This window comes from Cajanus cajan, chromosome 9, assembly GCF_000230855.2.
Source record: "Cajanus cajan strain Asha chromosome 9, NIPB_CcT2T_4, whole genome shotgun sequence".
NCBI lineage: Eukaryota > Viridiplantae > Streptophyta > Magnoliopsida > Fabales > Fabaceae > Cajanus > Cajanus cajan.
Window position 1 is genome coordinate 3,640,125 of NC_138525.1, and position 24,715 is coordinate 3,664,839.

A 24,715-nucleotide genomic window follows, 5' to 3' on the forward strand; every position below is an offset into this window, starting at 1 on the left:
AAATTCGAAGTAAGGAGAAATTTAGAAATAAGGTTTTTGAGTTGTTGGCCAAAATCATTGATTATTTGCAAAATCTTGTTTGCATGTTGGATTTGAGTATATTATTGAGTTGATTGTGATGTATATACTTGCTATTTGATGTTGCATGTGTTGATTTTTGTTGTCGTGTTATCGAGTTGTGTTGACCACTTAAAACTAAAGGATATATTTTTCAAAAGTTGCATGTCTCATTGTGTGGATATTATGTTGAAGTGATTCGATAACCCAAATTTGTTGAAAACCCTTCTTGGAAAATTGACCATTTAAGTTAATGTTGTGTTGTTTCTCCTGTAGGACTTTGTTGGTATCGTGTGTAGATAAGGTCGAGACACACATGTATGAAGTGACCACAATATAGGGGTCAGGTCGAGTTATACTGATTACAAATGACCAATTAAGTAAAGTACGAAGTTGATAACTTAGTTCCTAACCGAGTATCGAAAGATTGTAGTATTTTGGGAGTAGTGAGTAGACTAATCCCATAAGAGTTTTGGTTAAGCTAAATAATGTCATGGTAGGCCCATACCTAACTGTTATACTCTGACATTAGTACTGCACTTCCTTGTTTAATCAGTGACATACGAGAAACTAAGTTGTTGTATTATGGATTTATATTCAATTTATTATTGATCTAGCAAGTCTAAAAAGATCACTCTATGTTGTTACTTCAATAGAATCAAACCACTTAAACTGTTCATCTTGTGCTGCAATATATTTTTCAGTTGAAATGTGTGACGATACATGTAGTTGTTGTGTTAAGCATATGGTGTGTTGAGTTGATTGTGTTATTCATATGTTGTGTTGAACTGTGATAAATTTTTTGTTGTGTTGAGTTAAAATTGTTGTTGTGATGTTATATGAGATGTATTGTGATGCTTTATTATTATGTTGCAAAATATGATTTGATGATGTGATGTCCTATATTTATGTTATTTCTTTTTACTTTAGCTTATCATTGCATGTTTCCACGGGTATGATTCATGATGATCATACGTGATATGGAAGAAGGATAAAGATAGGGTTGAAGTGTTGTTAAGAAGGCCACTTAGAGGTGCATGAGCTGGAGGACATTTTGTTGACTACCTGTGGTGGTAGATTTGTATACACAATTATAGTTGTTTGACCGATAACTTATGATGTATAATTTAAAATTTTTGGATTACTATATTTATATTGCATCTATTTATTCAATTGATTTCTTCTATATGTTCATAATATAATACATGCTCTAGTATTTGTATGTCTATAGTCTTGAGTGAGATTTTTTTGCTGCTAGTAATTGTGTCATACAATGTAAGGACAAAGCTAGGTCATTCCAATAGATCTCACTCACTTCAATCATGTCATAAGACGGGTTCAAAGCTCAAATATTAATCTTTAACACTTGGAAATATTATAGGATATTGAAGTTAGTTAGAGAACTTGGGAGGAAAACACTCCATAAGATTGTTAAGTCACAATAGTCTCTATATGTACAATGTATATTTGATATTTATAGGACAAGTTCAAAATAGTGACGTGACTAAAGTGGTTTCTTTCACTTCTAATCCATATGAGATATATAAAATATATTTTTGGGGCATTAGATATCTTTTACTAATTAATCACTTGGATAAGGTAAAATAATTTTTTTTTTCCATGTTGCAAATCTCATGGTATTGAACATGTCCTTCTTAAATCTTGATTAAAAAGTACATTTTTATTACTTTCTTAACAGGTAGTGTGCCCTCAATAACTTATAAAGTAAGTATGGAATGCATATATAAGCACATTTTGTATTGAAAAACCCAAATACACAATCTCCAAATCAACGCATATGAACCCTATCCCTAAAGAGACAAACACATTTAATAAGCATAAATCAACAAAATTTAGCAATGAGTTTAAGCAACAATTACACAACCATGTTTATCAACATTCGCTTATGAGTGTTAACAACCCCTAAAATCACTTATATATTATAACCCTTAGAGGTTTAAGGACAATTCCACCACTCACATCATTGGATAATCTTTACTCTCCTAATTTATTTTTACTTGAAAACATTCCCACAAAAAAAGACTTCTAACAAAGCTCCTCTACTTACCATTACCACCTTCTTCTTCTTTCTTTATCCTCTCTATTTTTTGTTTTGTTAACTTTAAATCTCATTTCTTTCAATTTTTTTTACAAGACTATAGTTAACCATTCACTTTCTATATTTTATTTCTTAATTCTTATTATTAATTTAACAATATTTTATTTTATTATAAAACTAATAATATATCATAATTAAGTTAATCAATAAAGGTGATAATCTAAATACTATTTATTACATATATAACTTATAAATTATAATAATCATCATGAATGAGTGTTTTTAAAAATTAATTTCAATGAAAATATTCAAAATATTTTTCAGTTCTTTTATGTATATTATTATATATATTTTTTAAATTAAGTTTGATATTTTTAAAAGGATTTATTATTAAATAAAAATGAATTGGTCGGATATGTTAATATATTATATCTTATGATATCAACATAATAAAATTAATGTTAATATAAATTTTAAAATAATATTTGAAATTAATAGTCTTTTTATGTCCAATAATTTATGATTATGAGTATTTGAGTAAAATTTTCATAATGTTAATAAAAAAAATAAAATAATTTTTTTAATAATTTTTTGAAAAACTGAATGAGAAATATTTTACAAATTAATTTAAATGCAAACTAATTTTATTTTATAAATAAATTATTTCATTTTTTTTTATTTTATCTTCTAAAAGTGTTAAAAAAATATATTCATAGAAATTTATATAATAAATAAAAAAATCATACTATTTTTTTCTTTTTTATTTTGAAATATCATTTATTTCAATAATGCCCTTTTGAACTAAATAACTTCTAGATTTGTATTTTTTTTTGGAGTAAAACTTGCAAATATCATTAAATTGTAAGCATTATCCATAACATCATCCTTAAGAGAAACTAGTGCAATTAGTTTGTAATTATTCAAAAATTATATTCAATGTAAATTTGAACACAAATTTTTTGCTTTTTTTCTTTTTCTTTTTGTGTCATTATATCTACTAAATACAAGATATCTTAAACAAATGATAAGTTAAAATTGTAGTTTGTATAATTGTCCATACCATCAAATTTTTCTTCAACCTTTAATATACCTTCAAAGTGTTTTTAGTATCTATGTTATCTTTCAAAGTCAAATTTTCTCTTTCCAATTCTTGACCATGAAGAGAAATAACACTCTTCACATTAAGGTTTCTCTCATGACCTATGTAAATCACTATATTACTAGAATGCCAAGTATCATTATAACGATTAGTTGTGATTTTAGGGTTTAGGATTTATAATTGGAATTATAGTAATATGATAAATCTTAAACCCTAAACCCTAAAATCATAACCAATCATTATGATAATGCTTGGAATTATAATAATATGATAGTTTACATAGGTCATGAAAGAAATCTTAATGTAGAGAGTAGTGTTTCTCTTCGTGATCAAGAGTTGGAAAGAAAAAAATTGGCTTTGAAAGATAACATAAATGCTAAAAGTAATTTGAAAGTATATCAAAGGTTGAAGAAAAATTTGTTTATATGAACAATTATACAAACTACAATTTTAACTTTACATTTATTCAAGATATCTTGTATTTAGTAGATACAATAACACGAGAAGGAAGAAAAAGTGAAAAACTTATATTCAAGTTTATTCTAAATAGAATTTTAGAACACTTTGAAACTAGTTACAATAATTATTCTAAAAGATGATGTAATAGAAAATTCTCACAATTCATAAAAATTTGTCAAGTTTTACATCAAGAAGACACAAACTAGAGATTATTCAGTTTAAAAGGACATTGTTCAAATAAATGATATTTCAAAGTAAAATAAAAAGATTGTATAAATTTTTTATATAAAGAAAATGAAAAAATATCTCTTTAATAAAATAAAATTAGTTTATATTTAAATTAATTTGTAAAATATTTATCATTTAGTTCCAAAAAGATTATGTTTAATTTATGGAAAAAAACAATTAAATTTAATTTTCTTATTAGTATTATGAAAAAATTATTGAAATCATCATCATAAATTAGTGGTCTCACCAGGTAGTGGTTCTTCTGTGTGCAACAATGGCCAAGGCACTGCAGACACAAAACCTTCTCAAAACACAAACTCTGAGACCTTTCTCTTCCTTCCTCAATCCATGTCATGCCAACTCCACTCACGCACATCCCAATCCCACCCTTCACGATCTCATCTGTGCCCGGAACCTTCCAGAAGCGCAGGCCCTCCTCCTTCGAACCATCCGCAAGCGCGGCGTCTCCCGCCCCCAAATAATCGATTCCCTCCTCCCTGCATCCCCCTCCGACGCCGCCACCGCCACCGCCACCGTCTGCGACTTGCTCATAAGAACCTACGTCCAGGCCCGGAAGCTTCGAGAAGGTTCCGAAGCCTTCCGCCTGCTAAGGCAGCGCGGCTTCCCCATCTCCATCAACGCCTCTAACGCGCTTCTCGCGGCGCTCGTCAAAGCGAGCTGGGTTGACCTGGCGTGGGCGGTCTTCGACGACGTCGTCTCAAGCGGCGCAAGGGTTAACGTGTTCACTCTCAACATCATGGTCAATGCATTGTGCAAAGACGGTAAGTTCCACAAAGTTAAGGCTTTTTTCTCCCAAATGGAAGCTAAAGGGGTTTTCCCCGATGTCGTCACCTACAACACGCTCATCAACGCGCATTCTCTTATGGGGAACGAGTCAGAGGCATTCGAGTTGCTGAACTCGATGCGGGGTCTAGGGTTGAAGCCTGGGGTTTATACTTACAATGCAATTATCAATGGGTTGTGTAAGAAGGGGATGTACGAGAGAGCGAGGGGTGTCTTGGATGAGATGTTGGGGGTGGGGTTGAGTCCTGATGCTGCCACGTTTAATCCCTTGTTGGTGGAGAGTTGTAGGAAGGATGATGTTCGTGAAGCTGAGAGGGTTTTTGATGAAATGTTGGGTTATGGTGTTGTTCCTGATTTGATTAGTTTTGGTTCTGTGATTGGGGTGTTCTCCAGGAATGGGTGCTTTGATAGGGCGTTGGAGTATTTTAGGAAGTTGAAGGGTGCTGGGTTGGTTGCTGATACTGTGATTTATACTATTCTCATTGATGGGTATTGCAGGAATGGCAATGTGGCTGAGGCGTTGAATGTGCGCAACGAGATGGTTGCGCGGGGTTGTGTGATGGACGTGGTTACTTATAACACTTTGTTGAATGGATTGTGCAAGGGGAAGATGCTTGGTGATGCTGATGAGTTGTTCAGGGAGATGGTGGAAAGGGGAGTTTTTCCTGATTACTACACTCTTACAACGCTTATTCGTGGATATTGTAAGGATGGGAACATGAATAGGGCTCTTGGTTTGTTTGAGAGCATGACACAAAGGAGCCTGAAGCCTGATGTTGTGACTTATAATACTTTGATGGATGGTTTTTGCAAGATTGGTGAAATGGAGAGAGCTAAGGAGTTGTGGGGTGATATGGTAAGCAGGGGAATATTGCCCAACTATGTATCGTTTAGCATTTTGATAAATGGGTTTTGCAGTTTAGGTCTTATGGGGGAGGCATTCAGGGTGTGGGATGATATGATGGAAAAAGGTGTTAGGCCTACTCTGGTTACATGCAACACTGTTATAAAGGGCTTTTTGCGTGCTGGCAATGTGTCGAAGGCAAGCGAGTTCTTGAACAAGATGATTATGGAAGGAGTTTCTCCTGATTGCATTTCGTATAATACACTTATTAATGGGTTTGTGAAGGAAGAGAATTTTGACAGGGCTTTTGTCTTGGTTAATAGCATGGAAGAACGAGGGCTAGTGCCTGATGTTGTCACATATAATGCAATTCTTGGTGGATATTGTAGGCAAGGGAGAATGCATGAGGCTGAGATGGTGTTACGCAAGATGATTGACAGTGGAATCAATCCTGATAGAGCAACATACACGGCAATGATAAACGGGCATGTCTCTCTAGACAACCTGAAAGAAGCATTCCGCTTCCATGATGAAATGCTGCAAAGGGGATTTGTGCCAGATGATAAATTCTAAGACATACGGTTTGTTATCTAAAGGTTGGACATTCTATAGTGTTTACTTAATTTGCCTCATTCTGTTGTAAGCATTAATTTTGTATTGCTGTGATGATTTTACTTATTCAGATGTATGTTCGTTATCTGTTATTAGGTCTAGTTGTGGACCATGTCTGTGTCTGGTTCTACATATCACATGAAGCACAACCATGATGGATGCTTGGAAATGAGATTCTATCTTGTGACTTTCAATTTGAGCAAAGGGATCTTGTATGTTTTGGATGCTTGGAAATGCAACCCATCCATGTTTCTAATTTCCAATCATTGTTTGCAGGAGCCAGGAGGTGTACTCTACCATCTTTCATGAACTTCATACTAATGTTTTTGTAAGTATATTTTACATGGAATTGGGATTACTTAACAGGGAGGAAATGCAATTGGGTAAACACTATTGTGGGTTGGGATTGCTATTGTAAGAGCTAAATTGCTTCATTGGTTATATTAACCTAACCTTTATTATTTGTCAGCACACCAAATGTGGACTCGGGCCCAATTTTGAGGCCCATAATTTGGAGGGTTTATTCCAGAAGAAACAAGAAAAGGAGTGAGTGTTGAGGTGGTAGAGAGAGTAGTAGGCTTTGGGTTGTGAAGGGAATTCTATAATAGTGTCCGAAAGGGAAGGGGGAGAGAGGATTGGAAAGGTTGAAGTTGGTTATGGGTAGAGAGCGTTTGTGTCTCTGAAGGAGGGTTGCTCTGGACAGTGGGAATTACTATTCCTCTGTATTCTCCTTTTATGCTTCATAATACAGTGATGAAGAGGAAGGAGAAGCTAATGTATTGACAACAGAAGGGGAGGAAGAAACAGAATTGGATGGTGGCGCCACTTGGGGAGAAGCTAATGTAGTGTGATACACTTGGGGAGCTTGATTCTAGATTTGAGTTGGAAACCACAGACCATGAAATTGAAGGGGTTTGTGAAAGGAGTACCAATTCACATATTAGTTGACAGTAGCGCCACACACAATTTTATATCTTCAAAGTTGGTAGCGGCTTTGGGGTTCTCAGTAGAAGAGACTCGTCCAAAGCGGATAAATATGGGTGATGGCTACAAGGCCATAGCCCAAGGCACTTGTAAAGGCTGAGGGTTGGAGTTGGGAGCTATCACACTTCCTGTGGATACATTCCCTTTCGAACTAGAAGGGATAGATCTGGTACTTGGAATTTCGTGGCTAGCCTCTCTTGGCAGCATGTGGGTTGATTGGAAGAAACAAAGCATGCAATTTCAGTTTCCTGATAAATGGGTTGAACTTAAAGGAGAAGACAACAGAGTTCCGGGTCAAGCGGGAGAGAGAGTAGTAGGTTTTCAGTTGTGAAGGGAATTCTGTTATAAGGTTCAGAAGGGAAGAGATAGGGGATTGGAAAGGTTGAAGTTGATTATGGGCAGAGAGCATTTGTGCCTCTGAAGGAGCATTGCTCTGGACAGTGGGAATTACTATTCCGCTATATTCTCCTTTTATGCTTCATAATACACTGATTTTCTTAGTAGTGATTGTTGTTCACTACTATTTTTCCTTAATTCTGTTTGTGGTTTCTAACATTATTGAACACAATATACATCACCTACATGGAATTCATACTTTCTGTTTTATTGAAGGGGAAGCCTTGAAGTCATTGTAATTGTGAAAAGTAGCATGGGAGTTGAAGCATTCCTTTTTCTTGCTCTAAAGTAGTATGAGCATGATCACCGGTCCCCCCCTAAGGTCTGGTTCAAGTTAATTTTAATGCAGAAATTCCATGACAATTGAAGTTTATTTGACAAATATGCAGAAATGATATGGAATTGGCAGTGGCTGGTTAGACCAATATAGTGTGTTTGGATTTCTGTTTCAACACACTAACGGCCAATGATTTCAATCTAACATGAGAGAACCTTTTCCATTTAGGTGCATTGAAATGTGTGAGAACTAGTATTCAAACACATGCATAATCATATATCCATTTCTGGGTATGTTTTTTGACAGTTAGAAAAGCAAGCAACAAATTGTAGAAACTTTTTTTTATTTTTGTTGATGATCCATATGAATTTGCTTTCCCAGTTTCAAACTCGTTCCTTATTGTTATTCTGTTGGTTGTCTACTGGTTAAGAGGGATGTAAATGTTATAGAGCATTAGCTGCATCTGCCTTGTGACCTGAAGGTCATAGATTTTATTGTGGATAAAATTTTAGATCCCGTGTCATATGTATTGTTGGTGGTGTTGTACAATCAAAATAAGAGTTTCACCTTAGTATGCATAATTTAAGATTTCATTAAATGTCACCGTGTATTGTCAAAATAAAATTTCAATTCTATTAGAAGAATATCAACAATACTTATGGTAATGTACGCAAGTGGGGGCCTAATGCATCGAGGGCGCATGTCATATATTTGCAATTGCAAAACTTACTCATAACATTTGACGTTACGGGAGATTGGGACAATATTTGAAATATGAAGAGCATTAGAAACACCAACCTTTACACAAGCAAATCAGTCGACACTTTAACACACATGCTTGCTTTTCACCAGGGAGCAGTAGATGGCATGTTGTCTTTGAGGCTCTTGACTCTTGAGTGTTGACATTGGTACAACAAAATCATGCTACTGTGTTCTAGTGAGCTACCATGAGTTGTCTTAGATTTAATTTCTCTAAAATATTGCTGCACAGTTTAGATGAGAAAGTGCAATGGATTAGATTATGATAAAATGCACTTTCTATGCAATAAAATTCTTTCAAACGTGTGTTCTTTTTATTTTATCACAGTACAACTCTTTTCCCTTTCTTGCACTAAAACCCATTTTGAAGGCTTGTTCTTGGTATAAATTATAAGATTCGTATTTTCTGTTAACAACTTGACCAAGAAAAATATTTTGGGGCTCATTAATTTCAATTGGTTGACATTCATTGGCCTCAATGTTTGTCCTACAAATGATTTAAATATGTTTAAATGATAAAAATATAATACATGTCACCTATTTCACAATTTTTGCGTACGAAACAAAAAAAAAGGCGAGGAAAAAAAAAGCAATATCTATCACATGAATTAATATACCATCCTGGAAAAAAATTGGCAAGAAGAGTTAAACAATATGAATGCCTATAAAATTAGATGAGAATTATACATGTCAAAGAAAATAGAATGTAGAAGGGAAATAATTTACTGCACTGTGGGAGATGAAAAATTCTTCTGCCTCAAACTTTGAGGGAAAAATTGAGATTTTATAATTCCTTTTAAAAGTTTATTTTTTGTGCTTTTCGAATTTTATGAAAAAATAGAGGGAAGTATCAAATTTTATCTTTTTTCTATTTTTTAAATGTTAGTAGTTTTATCCTTTTCTATTTTTAAATGTTATTTTTTATCCTTTTTTTCATTTTACACGATGACATTTATTTAATTTAATTTTATTAATTGTAAAAATCCTTTGTTGTCATTGACTTTTAGTGTCCATTGACATAAATTGTTGAAGTGCAAAGAATGAAATCATAGGGTGAATCCTCTTGTCATGAGATAAATTGAGATAATCATCGTGTTTTACAAGAACACAACAGAAAAAAGATAGTTACGTTGGTATTTTTTTTATCCTAATGTTTATGTTTGTTATTTAATTTTAAGTTTTTTATTTTAAATTCTAAAATTGAAAGTTTGTTTAGATATTGTGCGATGATTGGTTGGATTTTATTACTAAAGATCAATATTGTAACTGATTACTTCAAGATCTGTTAATGAAAATTAGAAATTGAAAACCAAAACTTCCAAGGTCCAAGTGATAAGTAGTTAATGAAAACTTAAAGTGCCTAACATGATTTAGTGGGAAATCAGTCCAAAACCATATTTTAAAATTTGTTTGGAAAATCAATATCATATTCGTATAAGATTTTTTCGAAAGTAAATTAATGTCACAAATCTTGATCTACATGTTCATTTAGAATCTGTCCCAAATTCATTTTGAAATTTTGTCAGACAAGACTAAGGATGGACTTTTTAATTTTTAATGAAAAATCAAAATTATATCAGTAAAATTTTGAATGAGATTTTTTCAGAAAACATATATTTCATTTGAAATTGGCTCAAATTAGCTTTTTGTCTTATGAAAAAATAGTTCAAAATTCATCCAACACCACTTATAACTTTAAAAATGACATTTTTCTAGAACTAGGATATAACGCCAATTTTTAATAGAATTTCAGTGTATATATATATATATATATATTACTTTAATTTTTTTATTTTTTATTTTTGGAATTCTCTCCATTTCAATTGATACTTAGTTTTATGCATGTCATAACTGTTGATGATTTTATTGCAGTTCTATATTAGAATCAAACTTAGTATTAGAGAGAAATTAATTTGGTATAGTTTAGTCATTTGAACTAGTTTTCATTGATAAAGTATGTTTTTATAAAGTTCTCTAAAAGCACATATAGCAGATAAAAAAAATGAAATAATAAAATAATTCTATAATAATAGTTTTTTTCAAAATATATTTTTTAACTTCATATAAATTAGTTTTTGTTTATAGAAAAAAAAAAAAATATATATATATATATATATATTTCTTTTTTTAGATATTTTTATACAGAAGTTTATCTAAATATGATTAAATTTAAAAAAATATATATAATAAAGGTGAATATATGGTGCTATATTTTGGCTTTCTTCTAAATTTTAATTCCTTTGATGCGTGTCTTCCATATTTTAATTTGAAGCGCAGGCTCAATGCACTTTTATGACTAAATCTTCCTTTTAAAGAATAGATCAATTCACTTTACCTTCAAGTTTAATTTTTTCTAAATAACAAATCACATTCCATCTTATACAACAAACACCCAACTTTCTATTATTAATCAAATTAGCAAAAGGATTATTATTGTTAGCCTTTCATCATTATGTCCCTTTGAATCATGAGATTTGTGCACAAATCCTGATCCACAATGTATATGGACCTGTAGATCGTTGAGTGGGATGTGATAATTGAAGTCTTCAAAATCAAAAGCCCTCAAATTAGAAGCAACCACTACAATGTATCCAAGAAAAAAAATAAACAAGCAACTACAAAAATGGGTTATGACCAGAATTGGGAGGATATGATCCATTCACCTTTAGCTTACTATTTGATGATATAAGCATTGCGATATTTGATGTTATTTTAATTTGTATTACTCAAAATATATAAGCACCTGAAAGTGCTTATTTCGTTTAAAATTTAAAATAAAGAGTATATTATTTATAATTTATTAAGTTCAATGAATTATTAAAATCTAACTAATATACATGTCATAACAACTAAGGTCAAGAATTACAATTTTGATAAGTTGTGGGGTTCACGTAAGAGGCTGAAGCTAATATAATATTTTGATAAGACTGTTTTTGTGGGTAGTAGCCCTAGATCATCTCTAGATATGTAGATTTAATACTTTGATCAAATTCATAAATTTAAATATTACAAGCATAATTATATTATAATGTTTTCAAGGTAAAAAACTGAAACTAAAGATGTGGACCAATATGTATATATATTGGTATATATACTCTAAAATCAATTATGTATATAAACAGTTATATTAACATATTATAAAAAAAAACTAAATTAAGATAAAGAATAATATACTATCAGAGCCCAAAAATATATGAAATCGATATATATTTTTTTTTTTAACACAAAGCTACCCCCAATGAACTCTATGGAAAAGTGGTTTATGGGATCAACAATTTGGCCACAGGAATTTCAATCTATTAATCTAACAACATCATTATTGCTTGTCTAAAGATGTCATGCTAAATTGTTTCTAATTGACTTGTATTAGACACAGGAAACACTGAATGGAGTCCTAATTAAGAAAGCTCCAACAAACTCAATCTCGGACAAATTCAAATTTGCCCTAGCAAGTTTAATGTTTAATTATAGCATTCAACCCACAAGGCATTTGTTTTTCCTTAATAAACATGTCATAAGAGAAAAAGAAACTGCGGCTGTATGATGTTTTATAACGGCTGAGAAAAATGATGAAATGGACAATGATGGTGACCATTTTCATATTGAGAAACTTTAAACTTTTCAATGAACAAAGAGGAAAATGTCAATAGTTTCATTGTCATTGCTGATGATGATGATGGAGATCAATGCACACATATATATAAATACTGTGCAAACGGATAAGTATGTGGTTATTAACTTATGATAATACTAATTAAGTATATGCTTATAAAATATATTATCTTTAATTTGTTCACTAATTTCCCTTTCTTTGACTCAACAATATCTATTCATCGAGTGCTTCATATAAAAACCACTAACAAAAACTTTGGCAAAAACAGTATGCGATATTACGATGGCAAGTTTTACCGTTATGAGTGAATAAAAATATAAAAATACATGTGCTACAATTATTGTGGCTTGGATTAGGACTTGTTTTGAATTTTGTACAGATTATGTTTTGACGATGGCATATAGTAAAGAGTTGTTAACTAAGAAAGTTGAAAACTGGCAACTGCTTCATATATTATTTGGTGACAAGAAAAATCTGATAGCATGAGAATTAACAAGTACTTCATTTTCGTTGTTGTTGTTGATAGTTAAGAATATGCAAGAACAATTAATATATGCATTAAATATGTAATCATTTAACATGAAAATTAGCTATCAGATACTTGATGTGAAATATGATAGTGTATGTATTTTATTCTATCAAAAAATAAACTATAATGTCGAACATATATGATCTAATTAAGATGTTTTTCTTAGATCTTTTTCTTCTATTTGACTAATGCTGATTAATTATCTCTGCCGGATCCTTCCAAAATGTAAATTTTAAATCCCACACTTCAACTTGATTTTGAATGCATAACTAAAACAAAGTATAGTAAACTTGAATGAAAAAGACTATATTTGATTAGATAATAAAATCTCTGCTATAGTAAGCACGCAATTATTTCAAATTTTAGTTCTAAAGAAAAAAAAATGACATAACATTAACATGTGTTAACTTTCAAGTGCATCATACCAATCGGGACAAACATATAATTAGAATATGTTGGGATGATTTTTCCATAAATATTTTTAGAAGAATCAAAAATGAAATATATTTTTCTATAAATTAAAGTTAACTTTTTCATATATCAAAAATAATTAGTTTTTATAGAACTCCAAGCGTGTGGTTCAGCGGTAGGAGTTAATCCACCTTTAAGTAAGGTCCGGGGTTCGAATCCTGCCTTGTGTATGCAGCCGCGTTAAATCTTGGGGCCATAAAAAAATTAGTCACGAACCATAAATAAATTAGTTTTTAGAGAACCAAATATGAAAATTTAATATAAAAATTTTCTTAAAAATTAGTTATGCATAAACTAATTTTAATTTTAAATGAAATTTATTTTTATTTATTTTATTTAAGTCTCTCTTTGCTCTTATATTAGCTAGGACTTTGGGATATAAAATCCAACTCCCCTTATACTTTATATTATTTCTTGCATGTATTAGAGATGAAGTAAATAATCTATAATCTTACTAGAAATTTTTTAAAATATTAGTGGTTGATTTTAACCTTGTTTAATCTAAACTTTTTGAGCTCTATATAAAAAAAAATTCTTTTTTGAAGTTTATAGAAAATTTTGTTAAACATATCATCAAGTTAACAGTTAATTTGAATAATTTTTCAAAAAGTACTTATAAGAGAAGAAAATAAGAAAAATAAATAAATATTTTTTACAAGTTAAAATTAAATTACATATAAATTAAAAATTAATTTTGAAGGTGTTAATATAAGAGTTTCATGAATTAATTTATACATAAGTTAATTTTAACATAAAAAAATAATTTTTATTTTTATTTTCTCTATTTTCTTCAAGTATAAATAATTTTAGAAAAACTTATCTAAATATACCTTTCTTATTAAATTTTGATCCCTAGTTTTTGTTTTTGTTTTTGTTTTTATTTTATTTTATCGGTAGGTAGACTAGTTCAGACTATTTTGTGCTGACTTCTTTGTGATGTTCCTTATGAGAGTGGCCACTCATGTCAGCTCAACTATTTTTTTGTTTGCATTTGTTTGGTAATTTTTTGTCTTTTGATGACAAATTAGATGCATATCGTATTTAGAAATACTTATGTTTAAAGTTATGTCATTGGACCGACCCATGGAGAAATCAACTATTTGGAGAGAAATCAACCACCCAAATTGCGCAAAGGCAAATTAGTAGATAGTTTTTTCAAGTCGATCATCTTTGTAACCCTTTTCGTTATGATCGTATATACGATTGCATTATATGACACTTTATATGATAATATTTTATTTAATAATTTGTTGATCAGAATTTTTGAACGATAAAAAATTTTCTTGGATAATTTCCTATAACATGTTCGACCACTTTTATAATTAATCATTATCTGTATAAATTAATACAAATTTTTTTAGTATATTTTATTTTTAGTCATATATTTTCAGTGAAATCTTCTTAAAAGTCACTCATCTTTTTAAAATTGTTCAAAAATAAACATGTTTAATTATAAAGTTTTAAGTGATAAATTACAACAAAAAAAAATATATGTATCTTTTCGATATATTTAATACTAATTAATTCTTTTAAGTTATCACACTATAAAAAAACATTGAAACATTTACGAAAAATAAGTGTCAGTCAATGGTTAATGCAAATATTGTCAATTAATATAAAGATGTAGCGTCGACTTTTTCTGCACTAAATTTAAATTGAGTTTGGAGTCGAAAAATTCGATGCTATTCTTTAAATATAATGTCAACTTTTCTGATACTAAATTTATATTAGCATCGGAAAAGTCGACGCTATTTTAAATAATAGTGTCAACTTTTCCGCTACTAAACTTAATTTAAGTTAGTGTCGAAAAAGACGATGCTATTTCTTTAAATATATCGTTGACTTTAAGTTAGTATCAGAAAAGTCAACACTATATTTAAAGAATAGTGTCGAGTTTTTCGACACTAAACTTAATTTAAATTTAGTATTAGAAAATTCGATGATATATCTAAAGAATAATGTCAGTTTTTTCGACACTATACATGTTTTTGAGAGAGATGAAGATAATTTTGTTCAATCTTATAGACGCATAATTTGTTGTAGTGCAGTTGGTTATCAAGTTAGTTTAACACATTAAGGGTCTAGAATCGAGTATCAACAATGTTAAGTTTAGGTGAATAAATGGTAAGCTAAAAAAATGCGAATGAATAAATAGTAAGCTAGAAAAAGAAGATTAGTAAAATTAAAATAAACAATATTATTAAGTTAGTGTCAGCTACATTGACAATAAACCGACTATAAAAAAATTATTTTTGACGACTTGGTCGACACAAAAAATTTGTGCTAACTTAATTAGAATTAGTTAAAAAATTGACGAATGATCGATGATAAATATAATTTTATATCAGTTTTATTACTTAAAATCGACTTTTGATTGAATCTAAAATAAAATATTCGTGTAGTGTCATCAACTGTATTGTAATGACCTGACAAGTCACTACACTTTACCACTAAATACTAAGTTAAAAAAACATAAATATAATTACATAAGATTATCATACAAATAGTTGTTCACTATTCATGCAACAATATATATATATATATATATATGAGTTAATCACTTATACACTGTCAGTGTAAAAAATTTTTACACCGGCAACTAATCAGATCTTTTAATAGTGTCATGTCATTTGCTTATTTAATCAAATTAAAATAAAAAAAAGGCACTATTAAAAGATCTGATTGGTTGCCAGTGTAAAAAAAACTTTACACTGATAATGTATAAGTGATTAACTATATATATATATATATATATAAAAAGAGAGAGAGAAAGGGGGGAATAACAACTAAAAACATAAATATAAGTCCTAATGTGAGATGTCATCAAATCCTGTACACATGTATATACATCTATCCAACGGTAAAGATAACTCCTAAATTGTCGATCAAGTAATTACTATATATACAACTATCTCAGAACAGTCAAGACAAAAACCTCTAACATGACCCTCAAAATTCAACTCACCCTTCAACCTAATCATGTCTTACTCCCATAATAATATGATCATTGTAGTCTAATAACAAAAAAATGCAAAGGTAAGCTTGTAATCAAAAGAAGCAACATGGTATATAAGAAATAACCTAACCATACAAATAACTCAATCATCTTCACACAACATCACCCCAAAAGCGAGGAAAGGGAAGGAAGAACGGAGGTTCTGTAGGTCATCATACGACAACTCAACCTCAAATTTCTCAACTTCCAAACTATGAATCTTCCAATCTGTCTACACTACTTAACTATAGGGAAGGTTTTGATCACTATTGCAAAGTCATAAGAAGAAATGCTTCCCTCTAACTCCAAAGAATCTCTCTCTTATTTCTCTTTAAGTTTCTTAAGAAAATAAACTTGTGAAGTTTAAATCTTAAGAAAATCTAATATAATTTTCCTTAAACTTAGTTAACTTTGCACTAGTGGAAAAAATACTTTTAAAATCGGTTATTTTTTACTTTTAAAATCGGTTCTCTGACCGATTTTCAAAGAGCCGATTTTGAAAAGTGGAACTTTTAACATCGGTCGCTAACCGATTTTAAAAGTCCCACTTTTAAAATCGGTCACTGTTGACCGATTTTAAAAGTCCTACTTTTAACATCGGTCATGGCATGACCGATTTTAAAAGTTGTTAATTTTTTTTTAAATATTTGACTTATTTTAGGAGGATCCCTAAACCAAACCTGCAAATTAATAAAATACCAGACAATTTATATATTTTTAATATACTAAATTACATACAAATAACAATAGTTGGTAAATGTCAACCATATATGTAATCAAAGTAACTTACAAATTATGTACATCTTAAACTACAAAATGAGTAAAACTATAATCATAACTCGTAGCTAGCCAATGTTTCAATGAAAAATGTAGCCCATTGCTCCCTAATGGTGATAACTTATTCTTTAGTTAAAAATTCTATATTCTGTTTAATTATGAGAATATTCATAACAAAGTTCTTCTTGTATGATATTATTTTAATGAAAAAATATAATTCCACAATCTCCCTTTTTCACACTATCTTTCTCCTGCAAACAACCTATCTCCTTCTCCCGCAAATCCTCTCTAACAATTCACTTTCATAACCAAAAACATGGAAGGTAAAAGAAAAGATAAAATGAAGAATTGAGGAGTTGAAGAAGATGATGGAGAAGGTAGGAGGAGTGAATGTAGTTATTCTCCGTAGCTTCTCCTAGGCACGGATCCTCTTCAAATGAGCTTGGAACCGAATGGAATGTAGGCTAGAATGGAGGAATTTCGGAGGAACAAAGGCCTAAGCCTTGGAGGGAAGTATCCAAGCTTAAGAAGCAATGGATTGCTCACTTCAAAAGGTAGGAAGAAGATGAACTATCCTAGGGTTTTGAGGTGAGAATTTCTCGGTGACTTTGAAGGGAAACTTGGCAAATATTGCTCTCAAGTTTCATTTAACTCAAAGTGTTTACAAATATGAAGTAAGGAGGCTTATATGCTTCACGGAACTAGGGTCATTGGCGCCAATGTGAAGGGTTCACATGTGGCGCCAAGTTTTGAAATTCAAATTTCAAAAATTTGAATTTCAAAACTTAAGTCACATGTCTCATCCGGTTCTCATTAGTGCTAATGCATTTAGGTTGGATTTAGTATGCATTTAGGGTTGCATTTTGAGTCACACATGTTCAGCCAAGGTGGCGCCAAACATGTGACCCAAAATTCAACTTAAATGCATCCTAAATTAAACCTAGTTTACCCTAATTCAAATAATATAGTAATCCTCCTTAAAACCTAATCTAATGATCTAAATACAATGGTCAAGAAAATACAATGAATAGGAAAAATTACAAGAAAGAAAATGAGCTCAATATTGGGTATCAAATGCCCAAAGCCCATGAAGCCCAATTACAAGCCCAAAGTTCACAAACCCTAATCTATGGTCAAAATACAAGACCAAGAACAAAGTAATTTCCTACTTTATGAATTTTGCAATAAAACATAAAAGAATGGTCATGTCAAGCAAGATAGGCCCATGTGAAGTTTGTCTTGGGCCTTTCAAGCCCATGAGGCCCATTGGGCCTTGACTGGCCCAATCCTCCATGTCTAGCCCACTCCTCTTGGATCTTTGAGTGTGTCACCTCTTGCATTCCAAAGTATGATTCCATCAGAAGAGGGAGAAACAATGTAAGGGAGAAATAGAGAGAATAAAAGCAAAGCATGAAATAATAAAAAGAATAAAAAAAAAAATAACTTACCTTTCAAAGTAGATTGCAAAGGGGAGAATACAAATGGCAGCAACCGTATGGCGATATGAAACGATAGCAAAGATGAAAGAGCCTTTAACTAGTATGGCCTTTGATAATAGCTGCATCCCACTAATAAAAACTTGCACTAATATCATGCTCCATAGAACCTTCGATGATGAGAGCCATTGTTTCAAAGTTCTCCTAGTCTTCATTTCTCTATGCGTTTCACTCATTTTTACCATCTACCATGCATCTAAGGAAAAGAAAGAAACAAGCGCATTATAACAAGGTGGAAGACACAAATATACTTAACAAAGATGTGTAGGTATATGTGAAGTTATAACACTAGTGAAACTCCAAAATTAAGTGCTAATGAAAACTTATAAGGTAAATGAAATATGGTGACACATGCGCGCATTAGGGCAAAACTATTATGTTAGGAAACTCTCAGTTTCAACTTGCCAATGGTTTCTCCCATGTTGCCACCGTATTATTTCGTTATTTCCGGGGTAACTTTGAGTGTCTGGAATGGCCCTGGAACGGCCCCAGAACGGCCTGTACTGTAGTACAGGTCGTTCTGGGGCCGTTCCAGACTCAAAGTTCGCCCAGAAATAACGAAATAATACGCATGAGACGAGAATGTTACCTCGATGTTGTATTCGTCCCAGAAAATGAGAAGCTGCACACTTCAGATGAGAGTCCGAGAGAGTAAGGAGAAGAATATATATGATATTGAAGCAAAATAGAAGAGAATGGAGCAATGGGAGCAGAGATAGTATAATTAACTTTATGATACTACTTTTAAAATCGGTTGTTCAATAACCGATTTTAAAAGTAATACTTTTAAAATCGGCTACTCAATAGCCAATTTTAAAAAGTAGACTTTTAAAATCGGCTGTTTGGAGCTGATTTTAAAAGTCTCACTTTTAAAATCGGTTGTTCAAGAGCCGATTTTAAAAGTCTCACTTTTAAAATCGGCTGTTCAAGAGCCGATTTTAAAAGTAGCGTCAGAGACTTTTAAAATCGGTCATAACGTAGCCAATTTTAAAAGTAATGCCATTATGTACAAAATTGTCACCGCATCACTTTTAAAATCGGCTACCTAATGACCGATTTTAAAAGCCATTTTTGTACTAGTATTGACATCAAATTAAAACAACTCCTAAACAACTAAATTCTTAAAAATTTCTTAATCCTTAAAGTTTTATAATAATTAAATAATCAATCACATAATAAGTAATTAATAAAAAAATATAAAATAAATCTTAAAACTCATAGTGTTACACATATAGTTTCTAGATCCTCTCGTTATAATGTGTTCGAGATGTTTAAATTTCGGAAGATTCAATATTTCAACAGACTTTGTTGGGGGTGGTGTTTTGCTTCAAATTTCGTTACCTATAATTCTCTGCCATCAATTTTTAAATGGTTATTAATATTTCCATTGGTTAATGCTAGCTAGAGGTACCAAGTTGAATTTTCTTTTTGACTACATTTTTCTTAATTGTGGCGAGATTAATAAAATAACTATTATATTGTATGAAGCAAAAACAATATTAGTAAATTACACTGACGTCATTTTCTTTCAAAAACAAACTTTTACTGCAACTAGTTGGGAAAATCAAGAAACAAAAGAAACTTTATAACAACCTGTAAGCTAACTTCAACAATGGTGCACCTATCATTGTCCAAGGTTTTAAGCCAGATAGTAATGCGCAAGTTTTGTAATTGTTGACCTAACAATTGATTTTGTTACAAACCACAATCACACACGGTTATAATTTTATGCAACTAATTAACACATACCAAATCTTCTTTTTCCTAAATTTGATTGGCGTTCTTTATATATATATATATATACACGAGGAATGAGGAATGTTAAAATAATATTAGTGTAACTTTTATGTTAACTATTACATTGTTCACTAACTTTTAATTAAATGTAACTTTTATCAATATAATCACTGAATTATAACTTTATATCACCTTGTATATATTTGTCAAAATTTGTTAAAATTAAATAATAATTTGAAAGTAATTAAAATGTTAATATTTTAATATATTTTAAAATGTATGTATTACACTAATTTTGTTGTATAAGAATAAAATATCAAATCATCTTAAATTAATATAAAATTTTATATATATAATATAAGAGTACGGAACTTTCAATCTAACAAAAAGTTTGATAAAATTTACATTTAATTAAAAGTTATTGAACAATATTATTAATAAAAATTATACCGATACCATTTGAACCTTTCTCAAATTGAATCATGTATTGAGTCCTACATTTTTTTTCTACGCCATATCTTATAATATATTTTTTACATTATCTTAATTTGTTCGTATATAACCTATATATCCTATTAGGAACAAAATTATAATCGTGATTAAAGCACCCCTATAACATTTTGGTATAAACTATTAACAGCAAGACTCCAGCCTGTTACATTATCAGAACTTTCAAAACTAAAATTTCATACAATTTGATTTTAAACAATTACGCAAATGAACTAGTCAAGATCTCACACTACAAGAAATGTTACATATATTGATATATAAAAAGTGTCACTATACATATAATATATATAGTTATATATCTATTTGACATATAGTTACACATAATTTTATTATTAATTTTGAATGAGATTTAACAACATATTTTATGTGTCATTATAGTCTATATATCCACACTTTTAATAATAAACTAACATATATTGTATTCATTATGTGGATAAAAGTAATTTTTAGTGATATATAGTGTCACATTTATTATAATTTTAAATATATACATTTGAATTATTAATGTTTAACGAAGAATATTAGTTATGGCTTAGATCCATATATTTAAAAACCAACGAAAATATCCATAGTAAAAATTTCAATTTATATTCTCTTTCTATAATCACTTTAATTTAAGGAGTCACTACATATATAATATTCTTGGGAAAACATATCACTAAGATCAGCCTAAACATTGAAGTACTTATATATATGATCTTAATTTGAATTTTTATTGCCTGTCATTGCCAAAAAAATATAGATACATTTGCACCTCACACTAGCCATTTATAAATATATTTTTTTAAAAAAATATTATATACAAGTATAATTAATTACGTACATAACTTAAGATAAGACTAATATTTTTTTAAAATTTAATATCAAATTTAGAAAATGGATAGCAGCAGGGACGGATCTACCTACAATTAAGTGGGGGCACTTGTCCCACTACCATTTTACACATACATGATTTTTTTTATTCAAAAAAATAATATATTTTAAAAATGAAAGTTATATTCTAATAATATATATATATATTTAAATCATCATATGTATAAAATATAAATTCGAAAGAACTGTTTATTTATTTGATATTTGTCAAACTTTCGAATGAGATTAGTTCTCATATATGATAAAATAAAATTTGTAGCATGCATGTTTACCTTTTGTACTTTCTGTTTATGGTATATGTTGATAAAAAAAAATAGAAATAGTAATAATTGTAAGATTGTATATGTTGATTTTAAAAAATCAAAATAGGAAAGATTGAAAGATTTATGTTCTATTTATAATTTTTATTATAATATGTTTTAAAATAAATTATCATCTAAAAATTAGATCATTTATTAAAAACATGTTTATATCATAAATAAATTAAACTTGATTTTATAAAATTTAACATATTTATTTTTATGTTTTTATTAATGTTAAATTATTATAAAGTGGTCTTTAAGATTGTAGTTTTAATCAAACATTTAAAAAATGTCTATGATAGATAAATATGTCATATTTAGTTCATGTATTTTTAAAGAAAGTTGGATTCAAACCTATTAAATTATAATATAACATAGTCTGACCTAGTTTATTTTCATCCTTAATCGTAATTGTAAATATAAAAACTTATAAAAAAATAATTATAATTAATATATTTATATTTTTAAAATTTATATGTAAAATTTTTAATATTATAAATATATATAAATAAGTATTGTCACTATTATCTAAAATTTCTGAATCTGTTGGATAGCAGGTGCCTAACATATGGGAATTTCGGGTGTTATAAGTCATGGGAATTTAACTTCTTTGTAGTGAGAAAGTCAAAACGTGTCATTAATTGTTAGTTTAAATATATGAATTTAATGTTTTTTTTTACCACGGTACCTTTTTTGGGAGTTGCGAAGTAATTTGTTCAAGCCATATAAGATTATTAAGGGTCGAGTACTTAAAAAAATATAATATATATATATATATATATATAATTTGAATTCGATATATTGATTTAATTAAATAAATCTAGTTTTTATTTTTTCATATATGATTTTTATTTAGCGGGATTGAAGTTTTATATTAATCTAAGATTGAAATTATTATTAATGTAGATAATTTAAGATAACACATATATATATATATATATATAATTTGATATTTAAACTTTATTATTATCTCTGCAATAAAATTTAAAATATAAATAATAATAATAATAATATAATATTTATGTGTTACTATTTTCATAATAAAACTCTCTTTTGATAATATATAAGTAACTGTATGTGTCTATTATATTAGATAAATAAATAAGAAGTTAACGTTTACTAAAAACTAGATATGTGTCATTTAAAAGGATATTAAAGGAAGTGAATGTAATTTTTTCTATAAAAAAATATAATCAAAAGGAAAAAATAAAGATATCAACAAAAAAAACAATGAAATATTTACTTTTGTAGAGCATGTAAAAGTTGAAACAATTAGTAGAGAGAGAACAAATATAAAAAATGATCAATAATGATGTTTCTCCAAAGAAGTGATGGTGGGCGGTTACTTAAAGAAAAATAAAAAATCAATAAGAATTTTCATGTAAATAGCCCTTAAAGAATATTTAAGGGTAAAGAAGTTCAAAAAAAAAAGTGGATACTAAATCAAAGTATCCCTTTATTAATACTAGTAGAAAAAAGAGACACTTGTTCCTCTTAAGTTTTAGGAATTATAAATAAAGTAAAAAAGAGATAAATTCAATGGATAGTTGTGTATGGTTATTTTTTTTAGGGGAGTTGTGTATGGTTATTTAACAAATATAAGTAATTATTTCATTTATTTTTTTTTAACAAATAAAGGGTATGATAGTCCACTAAAAGTGGAAATTAAAAATGGTTATTTATTATGTATTTTCTTTATGATAAGTATATAGATTAGTGAAAATGATGCATTTCGTGTCTCGTCATAAAAAAATAAAAAAATAAAATAAAAATGATGAAATAAGAAAGTATATAGTTAATTTCAAAATAATAAGTAATTAAACAAATTAATTAAAAGGTAAAAAAAAAGTAGTTAAACAAATTAAGTAAAGAGTAAAAGATTAAAAAAATTGTAAATACCAAAATAAGCTATCCTTTTTATTAATATTATAAATATTTTTTTTCAAATTATATAGTACAATTATATATATTAATTAATCTGAAATAAGCCTCCGAATATTTATCAAGTAACCGCATTTATCATGCAGTCTTATAATATTAAAATTGAAAATTTTCCATCTTATTCATCACATTACAACTTCGTACGACGAACAAATAAAAAACCTATATATAAACTAAACTTGCCGGGGAGTCAAGGAGCCAAATTATGTCCTAAAAAACGGTTTTGGACTTTCATGAAATATCCAATTATTTAAGAACAATGATTAAGTTCCCAAAATAGATAAATTTATCATGTGTCAAAATCATGATTTGAAAAATGAAAAAAATAAAATAAAAGTGCTTCTCATTTTTATAAGATAGCAAAAGGCCACCACTACTAGTCTTCACTCGTCATCTGTCTTAATAAAATAATAAAGTTTCCAACTTCCACATTGTTTATAGACACATGCCCTAATCTGCAAGAAATTAATTAAGACCAAACTATCATTGGACCTTTCCTAGTATTCAACATGTATCGATATACGTACACATTTACAAATTTGTATATTATTTGGTCTTTTCATATTATTTTTGATACATTTTCCACAATTACGTGTTACACTTTTTTCCTTTTTAATGATATTCGTAATAGTTGCAGAAAAATGTATACATCAAATGATGATGTAATTTTTTTTATATATTTTATTATCTTCCCTAAAGAACAACTTTTGGTTTATTTTCTTTATATTTAGTATTTGATCATTTTATCTTTTCTGTCTTCTTAAATTAATGTGGAGATTTTATGTTGTTTCCCCACGTTTCTACTAATTGAAAGAAGAAAGAACATGAACAATGTACGTATAAGAATTTTTCTTCTTTAAAACAACTTCATTTTCTGTTGTTCTATTCATTGA

The 24,715-nt window shown here is 29.3% G+C and overlaps 1 protein-coding gene across 6 annotated transcripts; it reads left to right on the forward strand.

The window, feature by feature from the left end:
* The first annotated feature begins 4,145 nt into the window (after positions 1-4,145).
* LOC109814227 (Tetratricopeptide repeat (TPR)-like superfamily protein) lies at positions 4,146-8,900 on the forward strand. Of its 6 annotated transcripts, XR_014429494.1 has the most exons (4): positions 4,146-6,146; positions 6,259-6,374; positions 6,439-6,490; positions 6,632-8,900. XR_014429494.1 is itself a non-coding variant. In XM_020378596.3 (2 exons), exon 1 carries the CDS (start codon positions 4,177-4,179, stop codon positions 6,121-6,123), a length of 1,947 nt encoding a protein of 648 aa, XP_020234185.1. In that variant the 5' UTR covers positions 4,146-4,176; the 3' UTR covers positions 6,124-6,146; positions 6,259-8,900. The 6 variants fall into 6 exon arrangements, 2 of the variants coding, with proteins under 2 accessions (XP_020234185.1, XP_020234195.1); XR_002241060.3 differs by having other exon boundaries at positions 6,259-6,490; XR_014429493.1 differs by having other exon boundaries at positions 6,439-8,900.
* The last annotated feature ends 15,815 nt before the right edge of the window (positions 8,901-24,715 follow it).

Bases quoted from the DNA above. Each gene is read 5' to 3' on its own strand.
- LOC109814227 (XM_020378596.3), top strand. From the start codon at position 4,177: ATGGCCAAGGCACTGCAGACACAAAACCTTCTCAAAACACAAACTCTG.